Source organism: Mustela lutreola, chromosome 3 (assembly GCF_030435805.1).
Source record: "Mustela lutreola isolate mMusLut2 chromosome 3, mMusLut2.pri, whole genome shotgun sequence".
NCBI classification, from domain to species: Eukaryota; Metazoa; Chordata; class Mammalia; order Carnivora; family Mustelidae; genus Mustela; species Mustela lutreola.
Window position 1 is genome coordinate 46,044,553 of NC_081292.1, and position 27,238 is coordinate 46,071,790.

General features: G+C 38.3%; 1 protein-coding gene across 3 annotated transcripts; it reads right to left on the reverse strand.

Moving 5' to 3' along the window:
- Positions 1 to 26,623, reverse strand: OSGIN2 (oxidative stress induced growth inhibitor family member 2). Of its 3 annotated transcripts, none has more exons than XM_059166073.1 (6): positions 26,484 to 26,623; positions 17,785 to 17,939; positions 11,624 to 11,760; positions 10,899 to 11,090; positions 4,255 to 4,346; positions 1 to 1,883 (listed from the first exon to the last, which is right to left on the reverse strand). In XM_059166073.1, exons 2-6 carry the CDS (start codon positions 17,849 to 17,851, stop codon positions 851 to 853), a joined length of 1,521 nt encoding a protein of 506 aa, XP_059022056.1. In that variant the 5' UTR covers positions 17,852 to 17,939; positions 26,484 to 26,623; the 3' UTR covers positions 1 to 850. The 3 variants fall into 3 exon arrangements, with proteins under 3 accessions (XP_059022056.1, XP_059022055.1, XP_059022057.1); XM_059166072.1 differs by lacking the exon at positions 26,484 to 26,623 and adding an exon at positions 25,706 to 25,845; XM_059166074.1 differs by lacking the exon at positions 26,484 to 26,623 and adding an exon at positions 20,585 to 20,699.
- Between the last annotated feature and the right edge of the window lie 615 nt (positions 26,624 to 27,238).

Sequence of the window (27,238 nt, forward strand, 5' to 3'; positions counted from 1 at the left end):
TAAGCAGTTTCATTCACAATTTATTGAATTGCAAATTAGATTGTTAGGCTAGTTAGAGAATAAATCTCCAAAAGTATCTTGGCAGGTTCCTGAATGTTTAAGTGTATGCCAACATTACTGGATTGTTTAAATTATTAGAAGCTAAGAATATGAAGTACTTATCAAGGTTTCAACAATAAAAATATTTTCTTAAAATACCATATTTGGTAATAAATTAGATTTATAGAAATTGATAATACAATATAAATTAAACCTGAGTTATAAATGCCTCCTACCCTGTCCACTCCCAGCATACATAACTTACATCACAATTTCTTTTGGACCAGTGTGCCTCAAACTTAAGCATACATAATCCTTGAGGATCTCATTAGATGCAGTTTCTGATTTAATAATTATATTGTGGGGCCTGAGGGTCCACATTTCTAACAAGCTACAAATGAAGCTAATGCTGGTCTTTAGACCACCCTTGAGCAGCAAGGTGACGTAAAGTATAGTAGAGATGCTCTCTGGCCTAATATACTGTATGGTTTTATAGATTATTCAAGGCTATAAGATGTTGGAATCAAACATAACCACAAATGATCACAAAAACTAAATCTTGGAAGAAAAGAATGTTTTAGTTAAGTGAAAGCTTAAACTGTACCAAATTGGCAGTGTTTCTATTTGTCTGACAGTGACACCTTTGATACAATATAAGTCAGGACACCAAGTTCTTGTAACTTTAGTTACTATAGCTTGAGGCTCTCTTCCAGTTCATTCAAGTCCAGAAAATTCAAGCTAGTACACTGCAAAACCACTATGAAAAATCTTTAATGGTTAACTGTCCATATAAATTACTTATAAACTCACTTTAAGCTATGCCATCTCCTCCTCCTCTTTCAACAAATAAATGCTTTTTTTTCTGTCTTGTAGCTAAACAGCGTGTCACACCCAATGCCCCTCCCTTTAAAAATCGAACAAAATTGTCTCCAACCAAAGGACCCAATGCAAAAAGGTTGGCTTCTTTAACACATTCGTAGGTGTATGCATCTATTTCCACAGGATTATTCTTACATGTGATTGGCTGGCTTGAGTTATGGCCCAGGTAACACCCTTGCTCCTTCAGAAAAGACAGATTGGGATGAGAACCTATCAGTACTACTGCCGCAGAGAGCTTAAATATTTTTTTCAATCCAGAGAGGCTTTGAAGAATGCATTTCATGTCCGACTTAAAGGAAAGCACATGGTGCTCAGGAAAGCTGGTATAATCAGATAAAAGACTGGAGTCTACAGAATATGACTGAGTACACATCATATGATAGACTTTATGGTATTCTGGATAAAGCTTTTTGGGAAGCTGCTTGAAAATTAAGCCTGGATCAGTTACTCGTCTGCGAAATACATGAATCACAGGAATATTATTATTGTAAGCACACAGTACTGCATCAGCTGCAGTAAGCCCAGAACCTACAATTAACACTGGATCCACTTTGCCACGCAACTTTCCTTTGCTGATAGCAGCTCCAAATTCAGGCATTGAATGAAACACAAAAGGAAAATCTTCCCCTTCAATTTCCAGATGGGCAGGAGAATCCAGTGTTCCAGTTGCCAGAGCTACGTTCTCCGCAAAGAGACAGAAGGGAACATGGGAACCATCCGCTATTCGCTGATAACCCCTGATTTCCCAATTTCTCTTGACAAATTTAGATTTCTCTATCTGTAAATGCTGTGTTGAAATACTTCCATCTTGTCCATCATCATCATCTTGATGATCTCTGTAGAGTCTTGATACAGAGGTGATATAAGTATTCTCTCTGAAATTCTTCTGAAGACCCATGACTTTTACATAATGTTTATAGTAGCGAGCTATTTCCTCTGGCATAACTCGATCTCCTTTTAGGTTCCTAAAAAAAGGAAAAGGAAAAACATTCTATGAGGAGAGTACTGTATTAGTTTTCATGATTATTCCTGCTCCATCTAGTAAGCTATTATAGAGATCTTTTTAATTCGTCTGGACTGTCTTAGCTATAAATTATCCTTTTACAAAGAAAGCAAGCTTTTTTCTTTGGTTAAAAATGTTAAAGAACTGGGGCGCCTGAGTGGCTCAGTGCGTTAAAGCCTCTGCCTTTGGCCCAGGTCATGATCCCAGGGTCCTGGGATCGAGCCCTGCATCGGGCTCTCTGCTCTGCAGGGAGCCTGCTTCCTCCTCTTTCTGACTGCCTCTCTGCCTACTTGTAATCTCTATCTGTCAAATAAATAAATAAAATCTTTAAAAAAAAAAGTTAAAGAATTAGTTTTATCAATAGACGTCCCATGAGGGTAGAGACTGTATTTTAATGCACCTATTTCCCCAGTGCCTTGCACAGATAGACACAGGATGGTTTTTTTCAGAAGACTGATCTGAATTTTCAGACTTTGGGAAAATAGCAAGTCACGAAAAATCATGTCAAGATCATGTATATTATCTTTAAGAATTATATATACTAGACATGTAGAATCTGTTACAATCTAATTCAATCTGTTACAGGCCGTAGACTGAATAGTATGTAGACTGAATTCTTTACAGTTGTGAGATAGACTGTAAAAGTCTGTATTTCCACATTTTGATTCATTTATTTATTTATAAAGGTAGCTAATCTGACCAGATCCTAAGTACATAAAACATTCTGTTTTCCTGTTCATAAGGAAATCTATAAATATAGGAATGTACTCTTTTCATAAAGAGCAGATTCTTTCATTTTCCACTTGAACTTTAAAGCAATAGGCATTAGTATCCCTAAACCCTGGGCCCTAATTATAAATAAGTAGCAGCAAAAACATATCAAATAATTTCACATAATTCATTACAAATTATAAATAGAAGAAGTTCATAAAGGTTTTTCTTAAAATTTAAGATTTAAAATGTTAACTCTCACTTTACACAGAAATCCTATGTAGTAGTTACTACTACTGTAATCTCCATTTATAAATGAAGAAATTAACAGCTAGTTTAAGTTACTTGACCATGTTCACAACACTAGAAATTAGAGAGTCAGGATTCAAGAATCAGTCTCTTAAGATCTAGAAGTCAACACTACACAAAGGCAGGAAGTGAAGCCAATCTTTAATCACAAGATTCTTTTTCACAAATTACTTCAATATACAATGTGCCCACTGTAAAAGGATGAACACTTCTAGCACCAAAACAAACAAAATCATAAAGCTTCCCCTTTTTCACCCATATCACAAAAGGAAGAATGTTCAGCAATTTTCACTTGCTTGCTTATGAAAAATCAAGAACTTGTACAACTTGCCTGACTTTACTACTTTTTATTTTAAACCCATAAAAGGTTCATTTTTAAGAAATCCAAAAGGGGGGGTGGCCTGTCTGGCCCAGTCAGAAAAGCATGTGATTCTTGATCTCAGAGTTACGAGTTCAAGCCCTATGTTGGGTGTTGTGATTACTTAAATAAAACTTAAAAAAAAAAAAAAAAAAAGGAGTATCTGAAAGGTTTAATCTCAATGATAACGCTGGCCTGAATTTGCTCTCCTTAAATCTTCTCAAATTAAGGATAATTTCTATGAAGTCATATGGTTTCTAACAGGAAGTCAAGCACTCCCAATCTAACTAAGGTTAACGTCCTGCTTTGCTTTATTGTTTCTGAGCAAATCAGATTCTCTGTATTAGTAATTCCTATCTAATTTAATACTACTATCCTTTGAAAATAAGGCTTTTCTTATTATTTCTCTTTTTTAAATTTTAGGTATTTTTCCCCAAGTAAACTTGTATTCTTCAAAATAGAGCTTTCATCTTACTTACTTCTATTTTCACATTTCTTAATAAGTATTTACCTCTATAAGTACCCAGTAGGGTAACCAATCACATCACAGATTCTGGCTGAGTCCATCGTTCTAAATTATTAATCATATATACTCTTCTACTCTGAAAGGCAAATATTATAGGTATATATACATGAGATATCCATATACAAACTTGTATATCAACTGGTAAGAATAAGTAAATAAGTGTAGAAAGAATTTGTGGGTAAATGAGAAACTAAGCAGAGTGGTTTAATAGGAAAGTGGGATAAATCCATAATTAACAAAAGCAAAGGAACCAATCTATTTTGTAACATCTCTAAATGGAAACTAGCTCATGATCACTGCTACAAAGAGATTTTATCTGAAAGACACATAAATCTGTATTATTCCTTTAAGACAGAATCACAAATATTTTGAAATTACCGATAGACTTTCCCACTGTACATCAAAGAACTCTAATAGTTTGATCTTTACCTTCGTTTGCTAGATACCCAATCTTTAAACTTAAGTCCAGGTAGCTCCATCCAATTTCCAAAGCTGATTGTCAACATAGAACCTTCCATATTCTGTTTGAATAAAAAATGCACAAACACATGTAAGCAGTAACATGGATTTTTAAAAAACCAAATCCATCTTCATTCGTTATAAGAGTCTGGATAAGGATAGCAGAAGAAGTTCTAAATGGTTGTGTAAATTACAAATACTTTTATTCTGTAGGATCTATATTCCTTTCATAAAGTTACATACTTATAAAACAAGTTTACAATATTTCCAGATGCCTACACAATGTTAATAGCTTCAGCCTATAATAATATAATCCAGACACAGAATATGTTACAGGAACAAGTTAGTATTTTCACTTTTTAAACAAAAGGAGGGCGCCTGGGTGGCTCAGTGGGTTAAGCCTTTGGCTCAGGGTCCTGGGACTGAGACCCGCATGGGACTCTCTGCTCAGTGGGGAGCCTGCTTCCTCCTCTCTCTCTGCCTGCCTCTCTGCCTACTTGTGATTTCTGTCTGTCAAATAAATACATTTTTAAAAAATAAATAAATAAACAAAAGGAAAAAGTTCCTTAATTTCTAAAACTTTAGATACATATCTATTTTAATATTAACAGTTTTTTTTTTTTTAAAGAAATGCACAGCAAAACAGCTTTCCCCCCTCCATCAATTATAATTACAAAATCTAAGCTAGTTTGGATAACAGCAACATCTTTTTCTAAAACTAGGGAAAGAAGCAGTGGTTACCTGATTAAGAACAGACTCACTGCTCAAGCTAATGTTGGCTTAAGAAAGTGACCCCTTCAAGCTCCCCTGTCCTACTTCTTTCTGCTTTGCTTACTACACAGCAACAAAAAGCCCAAGGGCCTATAGCACCTGTCCCAATGACCTCAATGATCTCTTCCAACCAACTGTCTTAGGCTATGGCTTTTTCTTAACTCTTCCTGCCCTGCTTCAATACAACCCAGTACTGGGAATGGTACTTATTATTACAGTTATTATTAATGACTAACATTTCCAAGCACTATGTGCTGGGCCTTTCAGAGCCTATTATTTGTGACAGTGTGTAGACCCCTGGGAGAGAAGGTGACAAGCTGCTACTTGCTTTGAGGCAAACTGGGCCTGATACTAGGATGTGAATCAAGAAGATGGAAAACATCACAAGGGAAACTGTTAAGAATATATTATATACAGAACTTATCTGGAGCCATAACTGTCTCATCTGAAACTCAAAAAAACCCTTAAGGCACTAATATTCCACTTCAATAATCTAAACATTATTCCCACAGCACCACCTCTCCCAGTTAGTTGTGAGCCCTGGTCCCTGGATCTCTTCATTTTCTCCTAGTCTTCCTTGTCCTCCTTATGCCATGAGTGCCTGCTTTCAGGGAGGCTATAGTATATTAAGGGACACAAACCTGACAGAAGTACTAAGGGCATACAGAAAGAGAAGAATATTTCTTAAAGGACATAAGTGGGCTGTGAGGAGTGTACCATTAGGGAAAATATTCCAGGCAGAATAAAGATGTTATGCGAGTTTTACAAAGAAAAAGAACAGCAGTGTCCTTCAAGAAATTAAAAAGTTCAGCCTTATGCAGAAAAGTATTAACAGGCTTGGGTTGCTTAAACTGTGCATATTACTAAGAAAGGCCTGTCTTTAGGACTGGCTTTTGGCTGCTTCCTAGGAAACAACCCTTGAGCTCTTGAAATATTCTACCCAATGAGTGACTTTTGATTTTTTGTATGCCAGAAGCCTTGAGCCCTGCTGTACCTGCAACTGTACAGTGACTGTAAATTTATCTTAACAATGAGATTTATGTTAAATACCAGTGTTTGCTCTGGGAGGCAGAGGAGTCACACACATGGATGCTGCTTTTCTACATGACTGCCACCCAGAAAATCCTGGACACCGAGGTGTCGGTAAGCATCCCTGATTGGCAACTCTTTGCACATGCTGTCACAAATCACTGCTGGGAGAATTAAATGTAGCCTCCTGCAACTCCACTAAAAATGGCCACTTAGAAACTGAAGCTTGTTTCTCCTGGACTGCATTCCCTAAACTTTTTCCCTTTAATGATTCTAATCTGTATTCTTTCACTGTATAAACTACAACCATAAGTACAAAAGAATCTACAGCCTGCGCATGAACCTAGAACCCCAGAAAGAATATTCTGGAGCATGGAATGTGAGAAAGCAGTAAAGCAAGAAAACCAAGTAGGGGCTAGATGACCCAGGCTATGGTAAAATACATTAATAATGAGTGCGCATATTATTCATTAGATGAACTGGAAGCAACTACAGGGTTTTATGCATGGCTGTAACATTCAAAGGTGTTATTATAGAAAGGTAACTCTGGCTTTGGTATAGAGATTGTACTCAAGAAGACAAGACTGGAGTAGGAAACCTTTGCAGTAATTGGGTCAAAGATGATGATGGCCAATTACAATTATGATGGGGCAAAGTAGGGTGAAAGGACTCACAGTATGTTTATGAGAAAGAACGGAGAAGATAAAATAATTGTTTTGAAATAGGAGTTGAGGCAAGAACAATCAAAGAAGGTTTCTGGCTTAAGTAACTACATTCCAGTGCCATTACTCCACGGTAAGGAAAGGAAGAAATCTGATGATAAAGATGACTGGTTAGGTAGGCATGCTGGGGTTGAGAACACCTATAGGATAATAAAGGGAAGGTATTTAGGTGACTATATAAGAGAAAGCAATGTGGGCCAGGGATCTTGATTTGGGAGTCACTCAACATTCATATGCAAGTCACTGAAGTATAAGAGACAAGCCAGGGAGAATGAAGAGTATAAAAAGCCAAGACCATGGCTTGGCACAGAGTTTACAGAAGTCTCCACAAGGTAACGAAAAGGAGTGACTAACAGGAAGAAAAGCAGGAGATGAACGGTTCAGAGAATCTAAGAGAGGTAGTATCACTGTCAAATGTTGCAGAGGTCAGGAAAGATAAAGTTTAAGACCATCAAACTGAGCAAAAAAGAAAGTTATCAACCTATAAAAAGCTAAAAAGGCAGGCAGTGACAGAAGCTAGAGTGAAGTCAGCTAAGGAACAGCAGGCAAAGGCATAAAAATAACGGACAGGTGGGGTGCCTGGGTAGCTCAGTTGGTTATACGTCTGCCTTTAGCTCAGGTCATGATCCAAGGGTTCAGGGATTGAGCCCCGCATCGGGCTCCCTGCTGGGTGGGGAGCCTGCTTCTCCCTCCCCCACCCTGGCTTGTGCTATCGCTATCTCTGTCTCTGTCTCAAATAAATAAATAAATAAATAAAATCTTTAAAAATTAATAATAAAAATGGATAGGTAACTATTTCAAGAAGGTGGCTCTAAAGCAAAGAATACAAATAAGCTAACACATAAAAAATTTTTAGTAGAAAATAATTTTAGTATATTTATATACAGGTAAACAGGAGCTGCCAGAGAAACTTAAGATACAAGAAGGGGAAAATCAAATAAGCGAAATCCTTAGAGAAGACGGGTCCCGAACACAGCTGGAAGGTTAGTCTTAGATAGAAGTGATACCACTTCTACAGCAACAGGGGATAAGAAACAAAGAGGTAGCACGAATGCAGATACATTTGCAGGTTTTAGCATAAAATTATGAAAGTTCAATCCTGATGGATACTATTTTCTAAGAATCAAGAGTATTTAAGTAGGAAAGTCAAAAAGAGGACAGAGATTTGAGAAGAATATTTAACAAGGAAATAGGAAAGGATTACCAAGTAGAGTTCAAGACCCAAATGAGGCTGAAGAATACTTTTCACAGCTGTACAAACTTTTTTTTTTCTGACAATGTTTAATAGCTTAAGTCTGGGAAAAGATAGACAGTTATATAAATTGCTTTTTTTGGCCAAGCCCATGTGATAGCAGGACAATGGGTCAAGAGACTACAGAACCTAAGCTGGGTAGGTAAGGAGGTTAAGATCAGAGCCTCAAACTCTCTGTGCTTGAAGACTAGGTATAGTGTAGCCGGATGAAGCAGCTGGAAGAATAAAAAGTTGTGATCATCAAGTAAGGTATTTAAAAATTTCGGTTTCACTGAGCAGTCACAGTGGAGCCACTGGAGTTAGTACCTAAGGAGGAATGGAAGAGGAGATTACTAAGAATGAACACATTAAGAGATGAAAAGTTAAGGTGTTGTTTCTGTGTCATACATGTAAAGGTACTCAAGTTGACAAGAAAACTTGGATACAATGGAAAACCATGACTTAGGTGCTTCAGTTTCAAAAACAGGGGGACAATCTGGAACGGTCGAGGAGCAAGAAGATGACATAAACTGTTCAAAGGAACAGAAACTCTGACAGAAGAGCGATGGAGAATAAAGAGAACCCCAACCTCACTACTCAACCTGAGACATGGGGCCATGGGGAAGTGAAGAGACTCCGCTTCAGGAGGCTGCAGCAAGAAAATCTTCAGGAAAGCAAGATTTCAAGGAAGGGAGTAAAAGCAGCATATAATTGAAATGGTTAAGAGTAAACAAAAGCTTTGTTTATTAGCAAATGGAGTTTTAGGGGAACACTGTTATAAAAAGTCTGGAAGAGGGGAGAGCAGTGAGAAATTTGACCACAAGAGAAGTAGAAAACTATACAGAAAGGACTATGAAGAGGACAAATGACTTAGGGAACTTATATCCTGAGTTATAACTGAGGTTAACTAGCATGTATGTGAAGCATGGCAGGGGAGAGGGCTGTCTAAACATAGAACCACAGTCAAGAGCTTCAAGATTAAGGCATGGAATGCAGAGGTGAGAGGGAATAAATAATTATGCCTGGAAGAGTCAGGGAACTGCATAGAAGTGATGCCTGAAAATGGATAATAGTTAAAATATCATTTATTTATATCCCTATTCTAATGGATATCCTATATGATGCATGAGAAAAATTCAGCGAGTTTCAAGTATATTTCAGCTTTACCACTGATTCAAATGTGTTTTTAGTAATCAGGGCTTATCTATCCTTCAACTTTCCTATACATAGGATACATAGGTGGAAAAAATGAAATAACACAGATTACTGTCTGTACATTTTTCTAAGCAAGAAATATAAGTACAAAAAATCGTAAGGAATTTAGAGAAGTATTATACATTATGGCTTTTTCAAGAAATACCATTTAACAATGCTACTCACTAATAGCACAAATATAAACACCAAAAGGCATAGATACTATTAGTTGCTATCCCTTACCATTAAGGAAATTAAGAGTAAGAAAGGAGTTGGAAAGTCCCATAAATACACTGAAACAGTCACTTATTAAATGTAAATAACTATTTAGACATACAGCATTGAACTAATATAGGAATATTCAACTGAAGTCTTTACCACAGAGCTGATATTTAATGTTAAAATTCAGATGAAAGGGGCACCTGGGTGGCTCCGTGGGTTAAAGCCTCTGCCTTCGATTCAGGTCATGATCCCAGGGTCCTGGGACTAAGCCCCACATCGTGCTCTCTGCTCAGCAGGGAGCCTGCTTCCTCCTCTCTCTGACTGCCTCTCTGCCTACTTGTGATCTCTGTCTGTCAAATAAATAAATAAATAAATCTTTTTAAAAAAATTTTTTTTAAAATTCAGATGAAATCCTTCTTCATAAAACAGCAAAAAGTATTTAACATTTATTTATATAACAAATGAGCACTCACTACACACCAGATGCCATACAGGAGAAAAGAAAAATTATTAAGTTCCTGACCCCTAACAAAATGCACTGAATTTTTATGTTAATCAATTCTGATTTAACCCTTGCCATGAACTGAATTTGTGTCACCCCCAAAATCCATACACTGAAGCCCTAACCCCCAGTGTCATGGTATTTGGAGATGAGGCCTCTCAGAGGTAATTAGGTCTACATGAGGTTATGAGGGTGGTGCCCTTGTGACAGGATTAGTGGCTTTATTAGAAGAGGGGTGGAAGGGAGGAAGGAGCACGCCCAAGAAAGTGCTATCTGCAAACCAGGAGAAGAGCCCTCACATAAGCTGAACAGGCTGGCATGTTGATCTTGAACTTCTCAGCCTCTACACCATGCAATAAATATCTGTTGTTAAGGCATTCAGTCTAGGTTATTTCATTATAGCAGCCCAAGCATATTAATACTTCTTTCTTTTACAATCTATTTTTCACTTAAGATATAAATAATGGGTACTGGTATGAAACACTCTGCCTTCGATTCAGGTCATGATCCCAGGGTCCTGGGATTGAGCCCCACATCGTGCTCTCTGCTCAGCAGGGAGATTTTATAAAGTCTGATATGAATTTAAAACTTTTACTATGTAAAACATTGTTGAAATATTTTTATATAGTTCGTGTAAAATAGTATAGAGAAGCTAAGCTTATTCTAAGACTATACTAGTAATCAAATTCGGTTTAACCTCTAGTAACCCATATTTTATTGTACACCATTAAAATTTTCAGATAAAAATTTGGTAAACTTCTATAACGTCTGATAATATAAAATATATTTTATTGAATGACATTAAAATTCTCAGATAAAAGTGTGGTAAACATATATAATGTATGATAGCATTATATATCATAATGTTTCAACATTCAAATGGTCTTATCAAGATGACATATAACTCACATGCACTATAAAATGTGAAGAAAAACATACTCACATGCCAAGCACCACCAGGTGGACCTTTACCAAGAACTAAGTGAGGAATGTAATGATGTTGTTCTAATTTCCAGTGCAAAACGGATGGATAATCATAACCAAAATCAGCATCTGGATGAAGAAGTGTGTCAAAAAGGACTGCAACTGGATTGGAGGATCGGCCCTCAAGGCCCTCAGACAAGTATTCTAAGTCCTGAATAAATTTTTCAAAAAGGGGAAACAAAAAAGGCAAAGTTTGAAGGAAAAAAAGCAAAAAAACAAAACAAAAAAACCCTCAGCTGTTACAAAAGTGAAAACCATTACTCTCATCCAGCATTTCCCAGATAATGTTCTATAAAACACTGATGTTCCTTGAGAGCTTAATAGATTCTTGGTCAAATGAATATAGGAAAAGACTGGATTTCAACAAAACTAATCAGATCGCTTTTACTGCAACTCCTGAAGGTGCATTTAATACATTAATATGCCTTAATATGTCTACTGTAACGTTCCAGTAACAAAAAGCATCACTTCCAAAACTTATCTGAACATAGAGCACCTATTAAAACTCCCACCAGGAAATAATTTGGGAAATTCTGCTCTCATCAATTCAGTTAAATAAACAGAAGTAATTTGACAGAACATATTTCCAACTGATATACAATGCTTATATAAGTAGAAAACTAATCTTGTTTGAGTATTCAAAACAAAACAAAACAAAACAAAAGATTGACATGTAAGAAATACCTGATCAACAATGGAAAGATGTCTTGCTTCTTCTAATTTACTATGTAAGATTGTATTTGGATGTATTGCTTCTGATGATAAATATGGTCTGTAGCCTGATAACATGTAAGAAAGGCAAATTCCTGAGGGTCCATTTCCTATTGGGAAAAAAAAAAAAAGGTGCATCATGTGTCTTAATATTCTTATTCCTTGACTTTTCTCAAAGATGCATTTTCTCCCTTACCTATTTGTCTTCCTTCTCTAAAGTTTTAAAACCAAGTATTCATAAGATACTGACTTTTGTCTTCTCGGTTTTCTTTTGGGAATCTCATCTACTTGAAGCTTTAAGTCTATATGCTACTGACCCTGAATTACACCTGTACGCTGACCCCTTGCCCAAAAATACATCCCACATTTCCATAAGCCACTTCTTTACTCCACCTAGTTGAACTACTACTAATTTAATCACAATGTGTTCAACACATATTCGTGGGTTCCTTCATTTAGGTGCCCTCTCCTTTAAATCCCATCCCTTCTCAAAAGTTTGGTGCTAACAAAATCCTAAATTAATTAAATTCTGATCCTAAATCTATTTAGTCATTTATATCCACTCAGTTGTCTTTGTTAGTGTCAATCCTCTACTCTCAAAAGACAAAAAGTCCCTTGTTTATCCTAAGACACACCTATTCCAAAATCATTTCACATTTACATTCAGACAAATTTTGATAAAACAAGGTCCTCATCATATTACTCCCTCCACTTGGAAAACTTTAACTGCTTGCTTCTGACTACCCAGTGCTCACCGTGTTCTGTTCTAAATCATCTTTCCAGACCCATTTCCTAATAGCGTCTTCCTCTACTTTTATATGCTTAAACTAAAGCCAAACTGGATTTTTTTTCTTGAACCCCAGTGAACTAGCTCCATTTCTGTGGTTCCTTTAGTCTAGGTTTTCACTTCTCTATTATCTCCATCTACCAAAAATCTAATCCAACTGGGGTAACTGTTAGCCTCAGGAAGAAAATTCTGTTCCATTCTCTAATATTTTGTGCCCCAAATAAAAGCAGCTCAAAGATGTAAATATGAAACGTAAAATCCAAGAATATCAGAAAATGGATTACTACTTCTACTTACAATACTGAAGTGGGAGGCCTTTAAAAAGACTGAAAGGAAAGTAAACCAATTCTTCATAAAAATTAAAAATAAGTGAGAAATACTGGAAGTTAAGAACTGAGGCAAAGAGTTTCCCTAAATCAAAACAGAGACAAAAATTAGAGAATAAAAATACTATATGATAGTATCGATACAGATAAAAGATAAAGAAAAAGGGGCGCCTGGGTGGCTCAGTGGGTTAAAGCCTCTGCCTTCGGCACAGGTCATGGTCTCAGGATCCTGGGATCGAGCCACTTCGGGCTCTCTGCGCAGCGGGGAGCCTGCTTCCTCCTCTCTCTCTGCCTACTTGTGATCTCTGTCTGTCAAATAAATAAAATCTTAAAAAAAAAAAAAAAGATAAAGAAAAAGCATTTCCTATTCGTAATTTTTTTAAAAGATTTTATTTATTTATTTGACAGACAGAGATCATAAGTAGGCAGAAAGGCAGGCAGAGAAAGTGGGGAGGAAGAAGGCTCTCTGCAGAGCAGAGAGCCCGATGTGGGGCTCGATCCCAGGAGCCTGGGATCATGACCTGAGCCAAAGGCTGAGGCTTTAACCCACTGAGCCACCCAGGCGCCCCAACCTATTCGTAATTTAAAAAAATAAAAAAACCTCAGCAAAGTCAAATAGAAGAATACTTCCTCAACTTGGTAAAGAGTATCTACAGTAAACCTACAACTAACAATCATTCTTAAATGGTAAAAAACTAGATGCTTTGTCAAGAACAAGACAAGGTTGTCTCTTCCCATCATTTCTACTCTACACATACCATGACAGATGCCATAGTTAATGCAATAAAAGAAAATACAGACTTTGGAAAGAACTTCTTTGTTCATAAAAGCCATGATTTCTATGTAGAAAATCCCAAAGAATGGACCAAAAAACTCCTAGAACAAGATTGCATGATACAGGTTAATATACAAAAGCCAGTATCTTTTCTATATACCAGCAATGACCAGGCAGCATCTGAAATTAAATATACAATACTGCTTAATCTGTGCATGTGCCCACACACAAAACCACACACAGTTGGATATGAATCCAACTGTTTATACTTAAGATGATAAATACACATATAAGATATACACAAGGAAAACCAGAAAACTCTGATCAAAGAACCCAATGATCTAAATAGATGCTCTTGAATAAAAAGATTTGATACTGTTACGATGTCAGCTCTTCTCAATTTGATCTACAGATTCAATGCAATCCAGTAAAAATTCCAGCAAGTTATTCTGTGAACACAAACTAATTCTGAAGTTTGAATGCAAAGGCGAAAGATCCATAATAGATTACCAACATAATATTGAAGCAGCAAGTCACAACCAACATCACCCAAACTCAAGTCCTACCATAAAACTACAGTCAATGAGACAGTATGGAAATTATTAAAGAGTAGACAAATTAATGGAACAGAAGGGAGCACAGAGATAGACTCTCACAAATACAGTCAACTTATTTTTGACAAAGGAGCAAAGGCAATCCAATGGAGAAAGGACAGTCTTTTCAACAAATGGTACTGGAACAACTGGACAACCACATGCCAATATATGAAGTCTATATAGTAACATTTTATCTTTTACAAAAAAATAATAATAATAATTCAAAACATATCACAGACCTAAATACAAAACACAAAATTCTAAATTTCTAGAAGATGAAATAGGGGAAAATCTAGGTGACCTGCATCTGATACTAAGTTTTTAAATAAAACACTAAAAGCAGGATCATCTGTGCAAGAAACAAATAGATAAACAGGACTCATTAAAATTTAAAATTTCTGCTCTGTAAAGATAATACTTAAGAGAGCGAAAAGTCACACTGGGAGAAAATATTTGCAAAACATAACATATACAAAGAACTCTTGAAACTCAGCCATAAGAAAATAACCTAATTAAAAAATGCACACAGGATCTGATCAGAAATTTCAAAGATACAAATAACAAATAAACATTTGAAATATAATCATGTATGTAATATATGTAAGCATGTCATATATGTAATCATGTAATGTAATCATGTATGATTATAGCACTGCAAATAAGACAATGAGGTACGAAAACACACCCTTCAAAATGGCTAAAATCCAAAACAGAGGCAATACCAAATACTGACATAGATTTAGAGGAACAGGAACTCTCAGTCATAGTTACTGGGAATGCGAAATGATACAGCTCAGGAAGACAGTTTAACAGTTTCTTAAAAAGCTAAACATAATCTTATGATATGACCCAACAATCACACTTCTAGGTATTTACCCAAATAAGCTGAAAACTCAATGGCTATGCAAAATCCTACACATGCATGTTCATAGCAGCTTTACTTCTAATTGTCAAACACTGTCAGCAACCAAAATATCCTTCAATAAGTGCAGAGACAAACTCAAACATCCAAAAAATGAAACAGTGTTCAGTGATAAAAAAGAGTTGAGCTACCAAGCCATGAAATGACCTAGATGAATCTTCAAGGCATACTGTTAAGTGAAAGAAGCCAGTATGAAAAAGTTCCATACTGTGTAATTCCACAAATATGATATTCTAAATAAATCAAAACTACACAGAGAGTAAAAGATCAGTGGTTGCCAGGGGTTGGGGGTTGAGGGACAGGATAAATACATGGACCACAGAAGATTTTTAGGAGGCAGTGAAGCTACTGTTCTATAGGATACTGTTAATTGTGGATACGTAACACTTCAGCAAAACGCACAGAACTGTACAACACAAAAAGTGAACCCTAATGTAAACTACAGATTTTACCTAATAAAATGTATAATCAGAGGTTCATCAATTATAACAAATGCACCACACCAATGTGGGACATTGGAGGTGGCAGGAGAAGGAGAGTATATGAGAACTCTCTGTACTTTCTACTCAATTTTCATGTAGAAGACTGCTCTAAAAAATAAAATCTATTAATTAAACTAAATATTAAATACATATAAAATAGTAGGATTTAGAATCCAAAACTAAGAGAAGTTCCTTAAATCAAAAAGAAACAATACTCAACAAAGGCAAAAAATAAAAATGGGCAGTTCAAAGGCAAATAAACACACAGATGGAATGCTCCCTCACTCCCAAAGACTGTCCCCATCCTAACCCCAAGCAGCTGAAAGTGTTACCTTATATAACAAAAGATAACTCTGTAGATGTAAGTAAATTAAGGACTGTGAGATAGGAAGAGTACCTGGACTATAGAGGTGGAAACCATCTAATTATACAAGTCCTTAAAAAAAGAGACCCACCATATTAGAAATTAAAAAAAAAAAAAAAAAAGAGAGAGAGAGAGAGAGAGACTCTTTCTCAGCTTTGATGAGGGGGAAAAGGAAAAATGAAAGAAAGTTAAGAGAGAACCAACACTGTGGACTCTGAAAATGGAGAAAGAGCCCAGCAGTCAAGTGAGTGTAACCTCTAGAAACTGGAAAAGGCAAGCAAACAAATGTTCTACCCTGGAGACCCCGGAAAGGAATGCAGTCTTGCTGACATCCTGACTTTAGCCCACTGACACTAGGGTTGAACTTCTGACCTACAGAACAGTGAGATAATAAGTGTACATTGTTTAAAGCCACTACATTTGTGGAAATTTGTTATGATAGCAACAGAAAACATACATCAAGGAAATTAGTTCTCTGCTCTGATGGAGTGCTCTTGCCAGCAGTCACAGCCCCACATGCACTGGATTAAGCTACTCACTGGCTAGTTGAAGCAAAACACAGATTGTTTTGGGGGGAGTGACGTGGGCAGGTAGAGACAATGGTACTTCTTCCTTTTCTGACCCTCCCATAGCCAGCTAGAACAGAAGAGGGTTCCCTGACTCATGACAACTCATTCAGGATGAAAAACCAGTGTCAAGCAAAAATGAGAAAATGGAACACGAGGTCTAGTCCCAAGTTACCCTGAATGTGAACTACTACACATACCATCATCTCTATCATCACCCCTAAAAACAAAACTAGAAACCACACTTGCCTCTTTTCCTCCCTCCCTCCCTTTACTGGATCCCTCATATGTCAGAAGATGAACTTTTCTCTCCTTCCTGTTAACTTTGAAAGCGGGCATCAGGAGCGCCTGGGTGGCTCAGTCAGTTAAACGTTCAACTCTTGATTTTGGCTCAGGTCCTGAGATCAAGCCCCACTCTGATCTCCATGCTCAGCGGGTCATTGTTCCCAGACTAAAAGAACGAGTTACTGGAGATTCTCTCTCCTTCTGCCCCTCCCCACCTCACACATGCACAGTAATCTCTCAAATAAATAAATCTTAAAAAAAAAAAAAGGCTTTCAAAGAAAGTAAAGATGCTATATGCATATTATGCCCCATAATTCTTTCCTGCAGCTTGCATCACATCATAGTAATTGTCTGACTTAGAAAGTCTGAATATTAGATGCAAGATTTAAGTAACGGGAAGTTAAAAACATGCAATAAAACAAAGTCATAAAAAACATCTGTAATTCTGAAGTAGTTAGGTTGCATTAATAGCTTAATTTTTAGTATTTTCTATGCCTATATGTTGAGGTGGTACAAAGGATATATAATGATAGTATTATGGTTAAGGTCACTGTACACACCACAGCAGAGCACAGTAACATTCATTAAACTGAGAACCGGTTACTAGCTTGCACAAGTTACTCAACTTCTGAGTTGCCCTAATCGTATTTACTCCACAACAGAGGGCTCTAGGGTTGAAAGGCATAATCCCATAATATACACAGAATGCTCTGCTCTGTATGGGCTCTACTAATCCTGGTTATAATCACTGCCATGACACTATCATAATAATTAATGCAACTAACAGTGTTTTAACACAACGGGGCAGTATCAATTCTTCAATGAATAAAATGTTACATTCAAACACAGAATGTACTAACAGATAAACCAATTACTCTCTCCAAAGATCCAGTTATTGGTTACTTAATCATATCAAAAAACCCAAGACTACTTCTCAATACAATCCTAAGAATTTGTGCCATGTAACTATGCATATATAGTAGTAGTAAGCACCGGAATTATAATTTTAAGAGTTAAAATGCAGTACTTACCTATAATTACCACAGGCAAAGTCACTGATGAATCTTCTAGTAAAGAAGTTTCTTCAACTAATGGCATAGCTTTAACTTTCTGCCCCAAATTATCACCAAAATATTGCACTAAGGAATTAAAAATCTCTCCTTCGGTTTCAGTGTCACTATAGTTTCTTTAAAAAAAAAAAAAAGAAGAAGAAAAAATGAAACATGAAACAAAAAGAAGAGATTTAGTCAACATAACTTTATAAAAACCTGTCTTTATTCAGATTTTATTTAGGCCAGAAAATATGGAATAGTTCCATAAAAATGAGAAAAAGAAATTCTTGTTTAATGCTTTCAAATTAGTAGCTTAGCTTACCTGTCAACCTGTACCACTTTTAATGTCAAAAATCCTAAAGAGCTAGCTGATGTCTCTGTAGTACCACATAGACAAGTCTACACAAGTTCTAAGAAAGAAGCTATCTTTAAAAACCAAAGAGACAGCACTGTAGTGGGGATTTTTATAATTCCCTGAGATTTCCTAGGAATGGCTAGTTTCTTTTTTTTTTCTCACTAATAAAAAAAGTACATGCACTGGAGGTGGTATATTTGGAACAAAAGAGTCATAATATTTTAAGAAATGGTTAATAGTACTTATGTATTACAAACTGTGTATTTTGGTAAAAAGAAATAAGGTTTATACATCTTGTTAGTTCTCAGATATTGAAACCTGGAAATATCTTTATGTTATTTCCAATCTACCTTCTTTCCTAGTTGTCTCTCTAGAAACTAGTTTCAGCATTCTGACATGCTCACGAAACAAATGGAGTAGCCTCTGAGCACAGCTAATGTTCGGCATTACACCAGAGATTACTTCAGAACAGAATCCCCAAATTATTTTTCATCTTTATATAGTCAGCAGCAGGCCAATATCTGGAAATATTAAACTGTGTACCAACTATGGGTGAGTATGCTTACTGCTACTCACAAAATGATAAAAATGAGACGGATCAGTTATTTCATAGGACTCACAGATCCTGGAGGAGAATGATAAATGTAAAGAACTGGGCAGAGACCAAAATTTCTGCTTCTCTCTAACCTCCCAAGGTTCCAGTCTACCCTATGATAGAGTAGAGTTCTCCAGGATATGCTGACAGCTTTCCTAAAGAAGGTATAAACTCCACCCCAAATATCTAGATTCCTCTAACAATATGTGGCCTTTGAGGCCAGAACTTTCCTGAAGAGTAACTCTACCCAATATTTGGACTCCTCTAACAATACATGGCCTTTTGGGGTCAGATAAGATACCCTTTGGATAGGTCTACTAGAGAAAGCCCCTCCTCACAATGAAGCCTGCTCCTCAAAGAAGCATCTTACGCTCAATACATTCCTTTCAGACCATTCCAACTATTTCTCTGAGCAGATCCAGTATTCTAGTTACCAGCCTGCTTTGCTTCTTGGCAACTGAACACAAACAAGTGTATTATACTCGGACCTATTTCTTACATTTCTCCTGAATGTGTGGTGAGGACAGGTCCCCTGGTTTCCTCTAGATGCTTCTAATCAAAGTCCTTTTGGATACCCAGACCTGACTGATATTGTGGTGGCTGTAAAGGCCACAATTCTTTTTCAGAAGATGCACACCTCATCTTTTTTTTTTTTTTTTTTTTTTTTAATTTTTTATTTTTTATAAACATATATTTTTTATATACATATATTTTTATCCCCAGGTCTGTGAATCACCAGGTTTACACACTTCACAGCACTCACCAAATCACATACCCTCCCCAATGTCATAATCCCACCCCCTTCTCCCCAACCCCCTCCCCCCGGCAACCCTCAGTTTGTTTTGTGAGATTAAGAGTCACTTATGGTTTGTCTCCCTCCCAATCCCATCTTGTTTCATTTATTCTTCTACCCACTTAAGCCTCCATGTTGCATCACCACTTCCTCATATCAGGGAGATCATATGATAGTTGTCTTTCTCTGCTTGACTTATTTCGCTAAGCATGATACGCTCTAGTTCCATCCATGTTGTTGCAAATGGCAAGATTTCATTTCTTTTGATGGCTGCATAGTATTCCATTGTGTATATATACCACATCTTCTTGATCCATTCATCTGTTGATGGACATCTAGGTTCTTTCCATAGTTTGGCTATTGTGGACATTGCTGCTATAAACATTCGGGTGCATGTGTCCCTTTGGATCACTACATTTGTATCTTTAGGGTAAATACCCAATAGTGCAATTGCTGGGTCATAGGGCAGTTCTATTTTCAACATTTTGAGGAACCTCCATGCTGTTTTCCAGAGTGGCTGCACCAGCTTGCATTCCCACCAACAGTGTAGGAGGGTTCCCCTTTCTCCGCATCCTCGCCAGCATCTGTCATTTCCTGACTTGTTGATTTTAGCCATTCTGACTGGGATGCACACCTCATCTTAAGTCTCTTCCAGATATCCCCACCTCAAAGGCTGCTGTTCCCATAAACCCGGGAAATTTAAAAAAAAAAAAAAATTACAAAATCACTTTAACTTTTTGTTCATCAAAGAGATATTTCCTTCAAACCTTAACAAACATTTCCTCCTTTTCAAGTGTGCAATTCAGGGTTGTTGTTATAATCACAAGGTTTTGCAACCACTACTAATTCCAGAAAAATAGGATCACCCTAAAAATGGTTAAGTTAACAGTAGTAAACTAGTTAGTAGTAAACTATGGTACTCATGAAAACTCATTCCCCATTCTCCCTTCCCTCCAGCTACTCGTGACCACTGATCTACTTTTGGTCTTGTTGGATTTGCCTGTTACGGAAATTGCGTGTAAATGGAAACTCTCACACATTATGTGGCCTTGTGTGTCTGGCTTCTTCCACTTAGCATGTTTTTCAGCTTCATCCACAGTGTAGAATATATTGGTACTTCCATTTCTTTTCATGCCTAAGTAATTTTCCACCTTAGAGATAGAAAACATTTTGTTCATTCACAAACCGATGAACATTTGAGTTGTTCCCCCTTTTTGGCTGTACAAATAATGCTGTGAACATTCGTGCATAAATTTTGTGGGGATCAAAGTTTTTATATTTCTTAGGAGTACATGCAATGGCTGGGTCATAAGTTCTGTTTAACATCTTAAGGAACTGCAAACTGTCTTCTAAAGTGGCTGGATCAGGGCGCATGGGTGGCTCAGTCATTAGGTGTCCACCTTTGTTTGGCTCAGGTCATGATCCCAGGGTCCTGGGATCCAGCCCCGCATCAGGCTCCTTGCTTGGCTGGAAGCCTGCTTCTCCCCCTCTCCTCCTCCCCCTGGTTGTATTCCCTCTCTCAAATAAATAAGTAAAATCTTTTTAAAAAATAAAAAAATAAAGTAGCTGGTTCATTTTCCATTCCCAACAGCATATAAGAGGGTTCCAACACTTCCACATCCTTACCAACACTCAACTTCTTTTTTAGCTACCCTCACTGGTGTGACATGACATCTCACTGCAGTTTTGACCTGCATTTCCCAATGACTAAGAATGCTAAGCATCTTTTCATATAATGTTTAGCTATTTGTATTTTCTTCTTTGTAGAAATAGTCTTCACCCACTTTCAAACTGGGCTTTTTATTAAGCTTTAAAAATTCCTTATATATGTAGAACGCAAGCTCCTTTTCAGATATATGATTTGCAAATATTTTCTCCCATTCTGTGGGTGGTCTGTCCCTTTCTTTGTCTTTTGAATCACAGAAGTTTAAATGTTTCGATTTTTGCTGCTGTGCTTTTGGTGTCTAAGAAACCACTCCCTGGGATGCCTGGGTGGCTCAGTCAGTTAAGCTGCTGCCTTCAGCTCAGGTCATGATCCCAGGGTCCTTAGATCAAGTCCTACACTGGGCTCCGTGCTCAGTGGGGAGACTGCTTCTCCCTCTGCCTCTGCCTGACACTCTGCCTGCTTGTGCTCTCTCTCTCTCTCTGACAAATAAATAAAATCTTAAAAAAAAAAAAAAAAAGAAAAGAAACCACTCCCTAATCCACGACCACCAAGATTTACTCCTATTTTCTGTAAGTTTTATTGTTCTAGCTTTTAGATTTAAGACTTTCATCCATTTTGAGTTAATTTTTACACATGTGATGTCTGAGGTAAGAGTCCAACTCCACTCTTTTGTTTGTGGATATCCATCTGTCCTGGAATCATCTGTTGTAGAGACTGTTATTTCCCCTTTGTCTCGTGATCCCATGGAAAACCAACTGACCATAAACATAAGGATTTATTTCTAACTCTCAGTTCTATTCCACCGATCTATGTTAATATCTTCAGGCAAGCGCCACACTGTCTTGCTTACTGTTTCTTTGTAGTAAACTCTGAAATTAGGAGTGGGTATTCTCCAAATTTGTTCTTTTCAAATTATCTTGGCTATTCTGGGTCTCTTGCAATTCCATATGAATTTTAGGATCTTACCATTTCTGAAAAACAAAGTCTGCTAGGATTTTGTAAGACTGCACTAAATTTATAGATCAATTTGAAAAATATTGCCATCTTAATTAAGATATGGTTTTTTCAATCCATGAACATGGGATTCCTTTTATTTAGGCCTTTAGTTATTCTCAATGATGTTTTATCGTTTTCTGTGTACAAGTCTTTTTTTTTTTTTTTTTAAAGATTTTATCTATTTGACAGAGAGAGATTACAAGGAGGCAGAGAGGGAGAGGGAGAGAAAGAGAGGGAGGAAGAAGCAGGCTCCCTGCCCAGAGAGAGGGCAGGGATGCGGGACTTGATCCCAGGATCCTGAGATCATGACCTGAGCTGAAGGCAGAGGCTTAACCCACTGAGCCACCCAGGCAGCCCTCTGTGTACAAGTCTTAAGACTTAGGAATAAATATTTCATTTTTCATGAGGCTAGTGTAAATGGAATTTTGTTAACTTCACTGTCAGATGGTTCATTACTTTTTTATGTTGATCTTGTATTCTCCAATGTTGCTTTAATTCATTTAGTCTAGTAGGTTTTGTGTGTGGGCCTCCAGCAATTTACCTCTAGTCTCAAGACTCTAGTACATTCATAGAGCCAAAGTTTTAGCTTATTTAAATTCTCTATACAAGTAATTAGATCTGATTTTCTACTGGTCATTAGTATAATCTGTACATATACAGTATGTATATAATCTATAATAAAACTGGTATGTATATAATGGTATATGACCTAAATATTGGTATAAACTATTTATAATAAACTTGCACGGTATTTGGTCTAAGTTTCATAAAGATTAACACTGATGAAAAACAGAATCCAGAAACAAACAAAAAACAAAACTATGGTTCACTGGTTTTGCATAAAGCAACAAGGAAACAAACGTCTCTTGGTGAGTATTCTTTCTAAATAATTCAGAGCCTAAGTTATAATTCACATATCACTGCACATGTTTTATAATACATTCATACTATATCACAGGTCTATGAATAGTTTCAACTTCTACTTGAGATATCCAACTTGATCCAATGTTATCTTTAAAACAAGTATTTTGAGTAATAAAAAATCTACTTTTCCTTTATTTGGGATACTAAGTTAGAAAACATTTTATTACATTTCAGGAAATAGTAAACAGCACTTTATACACATGCAAAAATAGTTGCCCTATTAGGCATAAAGACTATTTGATATTTAAAAAGATTTTAAAGAACTTCCACCTTTTGTTCTTGAAATATTAGAACCCAGTCTTGAAACAAATTTAAGAGAATGGTACAGATATAAACTTTGGGTAACAAAGACTTTCTCCCATCTAGCAAGACTTCTTTTAATGATGACTTAAATGAGATGGTTTAGTATCTGAATTTTTATAGTCTTTGGAAGCATGATCCTAAATTGTCACCAAATTCATACTACTCTATGAAAAAAAGGTTCTAACATCACAAATGAAGTCAGTCACACTGTTCATCTTCGGAAACAGTAGGTATAAAACAGTGAGTGGACAGTTGGAAAGTCAGTGGACAGATATCACAATACCTATTCCTTTCAGGTATTGTACAAGAGTCAAAATATACAGGTTTGTTCCTAATAAAATTGCTCAAAAAAAAAAAAAATAGCACAAGTAAATTATAAACACCTTCCTAAGAAGAGGTCTTAAATATTTTATTTTTTAAATCTGAGCTACAGTATAGCTATTTTTACAACAGAAATAAGGTTTATTAATCAAAATTTTTATCTTTTGGCTAGCAAGGCTTGTTTTTCTTTATCCCTCAAGATCAAAACATACCAACTACTTTGTATTTATCTCCTCCAAATTTCTGTACAAAGTGGTAAGCATGTGGTATCCGTAACCTAGGGTTACGGATATGAATCCCAACCTGTGTCCTTAAGAGTTCAACTATACCAAAAGCAACTATGTCAAAAGGCATTTAGACAGCAGTTTCTTAAAGGCGTGTTAATTTCTCAAGGGGCTTCAGTTTAACAAGTTTTCATTGGAGGAATCTGTTTTCTAAAACTCTTCAAAGTGGATCTGATACTCTCAAAACTGGTATCTGTCAAGTAGTCAACAAAGTTGCCTAAAACTTAAAATCCAGCAGTTTATTACATAAAACATTTTTTTTTTTTAAATATCCAGAATTTAAAATACCCTACAAAACTCACTGAGAAGTTGGGTAAGTCTGGACTTTTGCTATTAAAACAGGAGTTTTGAACCTTCTCTTTGTCTTAAACTCCTTAGTAATTTGGTGAAACCTGAACCTCTTCCTTGAATAGTATTATTACACACATAAAAGATACATGGGATTTACAAGGAAACCAATTACATTAAAATAGTTATAAAAAGTAAACTTATAACATGTTTATTTACATTTCTCTACTGTATTAAATAGCAAGTTTGGTGATGTGTAATTACTGTAATTTTGAAGAAATAAACATACAGTATTTCCAGATATGTGCAACTGTGATATGAAAGTATTTGTGAATTTTACTGTTGACAAGGTCACAAATACTATTTGACTTGACGCTTACATTCATAATTGAAGGGTATACTCGATTTTCATTAAAAGTTTAGCAAAAATAGCAGGTGTACCTTTCTTTACATGCAAGTTCATGGCCACTTAAATTCTATGAACTCCAATTTTAAAACTCTTGATCTGAGTTTCATATTTTGAGAAAAATTTTACACATCATTATTCTAGCACATTCATACAAACGAAGTAAAGTAATTTGTTAAAGTCTTCGCTAAGTTTAACATTTTTCCACCACAGGGTTAAAACCACTTCCAAGTGCCTTTAGCCTTTCTCCCAATAACTGATTTAAGTGTCTGCCAACTGTACAAGAGAACATATTCTCACTTTTATTTTAAAATGCACTAACCTCATCACCCTTAAGAACTTTCCCATAATGCGAATCCTGAATCGCCACCTATTTCAAATTTCTTTAATATACACTTAAAAGGACAAGCATCTTTGAACAAAGTTAGCACCTACTTGTAACCAAACCATCACATTTAAAACAGTTTCCTATCTCCTTTCAAACGCAGTAACTTAGATTATTACGTTTATTTTAAAAAATATATAAAGATTTAAAGGTGGGGTAGGGAGGAACCTTCGCAACCCTTCACTCAAACTTTGCACTACTTCGAAGTCTCAGGTCGCAGTAACCGACTCGCTCCGGGTCTAGCCGGTTTCGAAGTCCCCGTGACTGGCCCGGTCCAGGGGAGGAAAAGGGGGACATCAGAGGAGAATGTTGTCCACCCCCGCCCCCCCACTCACAACCCCGGAGCGAGGTGCCCCCAAGCAGAGGCTGCCGAGGCGGGAACACGGATCAGGCAGGAATCAGGAGGAAGCGGCTGCCGAGGCGGGAGGCAGCTCAGTCCAGGCGCCCGCCCCCCATCCAGGACCGGTCCCGACCCCAACCCCGCCCGGCGTCTACACATCTCGGCCCCGGCACGGCTGCGGAGCCGGAAAGCGCTCCACCCTCCTCCTGCTCCCATCCCCTCCGCTCCCCGCCAGAAAAGTCACCTGAAATGACCGGCCAGGGAGCAGCGGCAGCACCACACCGGCATGGAGCGCGGCGCACGGGGCGCCAGAGCGCGACCGCCACGGCCGCCGCCACTGCCTGCCCCGGCTGGGCTGCCCGTTCCGGGCGCCCGCCCACTCGCCCGGGGTCGCGGGGTCCGCGGGACGCCAGGGCCCCGCGCGTCGCCGTTGCCGCGGCTGCCCGGAAACTGCGGCTAAGCAGCCGGCGGGTCTCCGGCGCCCCGAACTCCGCCTCAGGATAGCGGCTTCCGCTCCTCGCCTGCGGGGAGCCAGACGCCGGCGGCGGAAGATCTGGGGGCGCCGCGATGGGGGCGGAACGGGGCGGAGACGCTGCGACGGCTGCGGCGGAGGCGCGCGGGCTCCTCCTCGCAGGTGCGGCGGCGGCGGGCGAGGCCGGCGATTGGTGGAGACGCGGCCGGAGCCGCGGCTGCGCGGGCCGGGGGCCGAGGTCCGCGCGCCAACCGGACCGCGGCGGCGGCGACCGGGGGCCCGGGCCTCGGCCTGCGTCCCGCGCCCCTTCCGCGTGCACCGCACTCGCGGCCTGGGGGTGAGCAGGGCGGGGCGGATGCGCGTCGAGAGGGCCGGATGATGAGAGGAAGAGAAAGCTGCTAACCGGGGTAGCGGAACGGCTCGGGGGAAACCCTGCGTACAGCGCGGCCTCCGCGATCGGGGAGCGACGCGGCGTAACCCGAGTCCGTCCGCGCGGGACTCCCACCGAGGAGGCCGGGGAAAGGCCGAGAGTCCCACCCGGGAAACCCACCTTAGCGCCTTTTCTCGCGCTGGCCTGGGCGCAGACGCTGGGAGCTGGTGCGCGCTTCACCCGGCATCACAATCGCCCGGGGCGTGGTGGGGCGGAGGGTGGGGCGGCGGGGGGGACACACCAAACCACAGGTGCCCAGTCTCCACCCCCAACTGTCTTGACTGTGGAAGTCCGGCTTCTTGAATAGGGGGTACTTCCGTCCCCAAAGTAAGTGGCTTTCACTAGCGTGAGAATCACCTGAGTTGCTGGCTAAAAATACAGGTGCTTAGCCCCGCCCAAGACTTACGGAGTCTGTTTCCTGGCGGGGGAAAGGGCGGGAACTTGCGTTGTAAGAGCCCCTCCAGGTGAACGTGATACAAGAAGTTTAGAAGGGAACCGCGTAATGAGTGTCCCTATGCGGTATTGTCAAAAATGGAGGCAGGAAAAACTCCTAGAAGTGACTAACTGCATATACAGTTAGACATAGATGTCTTCCTATCCCCACTTTCAGAAAAGCCCAAGTATTTTTGCGGTTAAAATGTAAGCTACAAAGTTGTTTTTAAATAGTTCTTAAGTTCTCAAGTTTTCCTGAATATTGCCATTGAGTGAACTTCCACGTAGCAGGGATTTTAGATTCTGTAGAGCTTAACAGAAAATTGAAGGACTCAGCTTCCCTCCAAGATTATTAAAAGAAAATCTGTTTTTTCCATCTTATTGACAATCTGACACGTTCGTCCCATTTCATGTCTCAAACAGTGAAGCATGAAGTTTCTTTT

Excerpts from the sequence above, each read along its gene's own strand:
- OSGIN2 (XM_059166072.1), bottom strand. The coding sequence starts at position 25,749 with ATGCCGGTGTGGTGCTGCCGCTGCTCCCTGGCCGGTCATTTCAG. Across the intron at positions 17,940-25,705 it reads TCCCTGGCCGGTCATTTCAG|AAACTATAGTGACACTGAAA; the intron begins GTGACTTTTCTG and ends TTTTTTTTAAAG. Across the intron at positions 1,884-4,254 it reads TGGGTATCTAGCAAACGAAG|GAACCTAAAAGGAGATCGAG; the intron begins GTAAAGATCAAA and ends TCCTTTTTTTAG.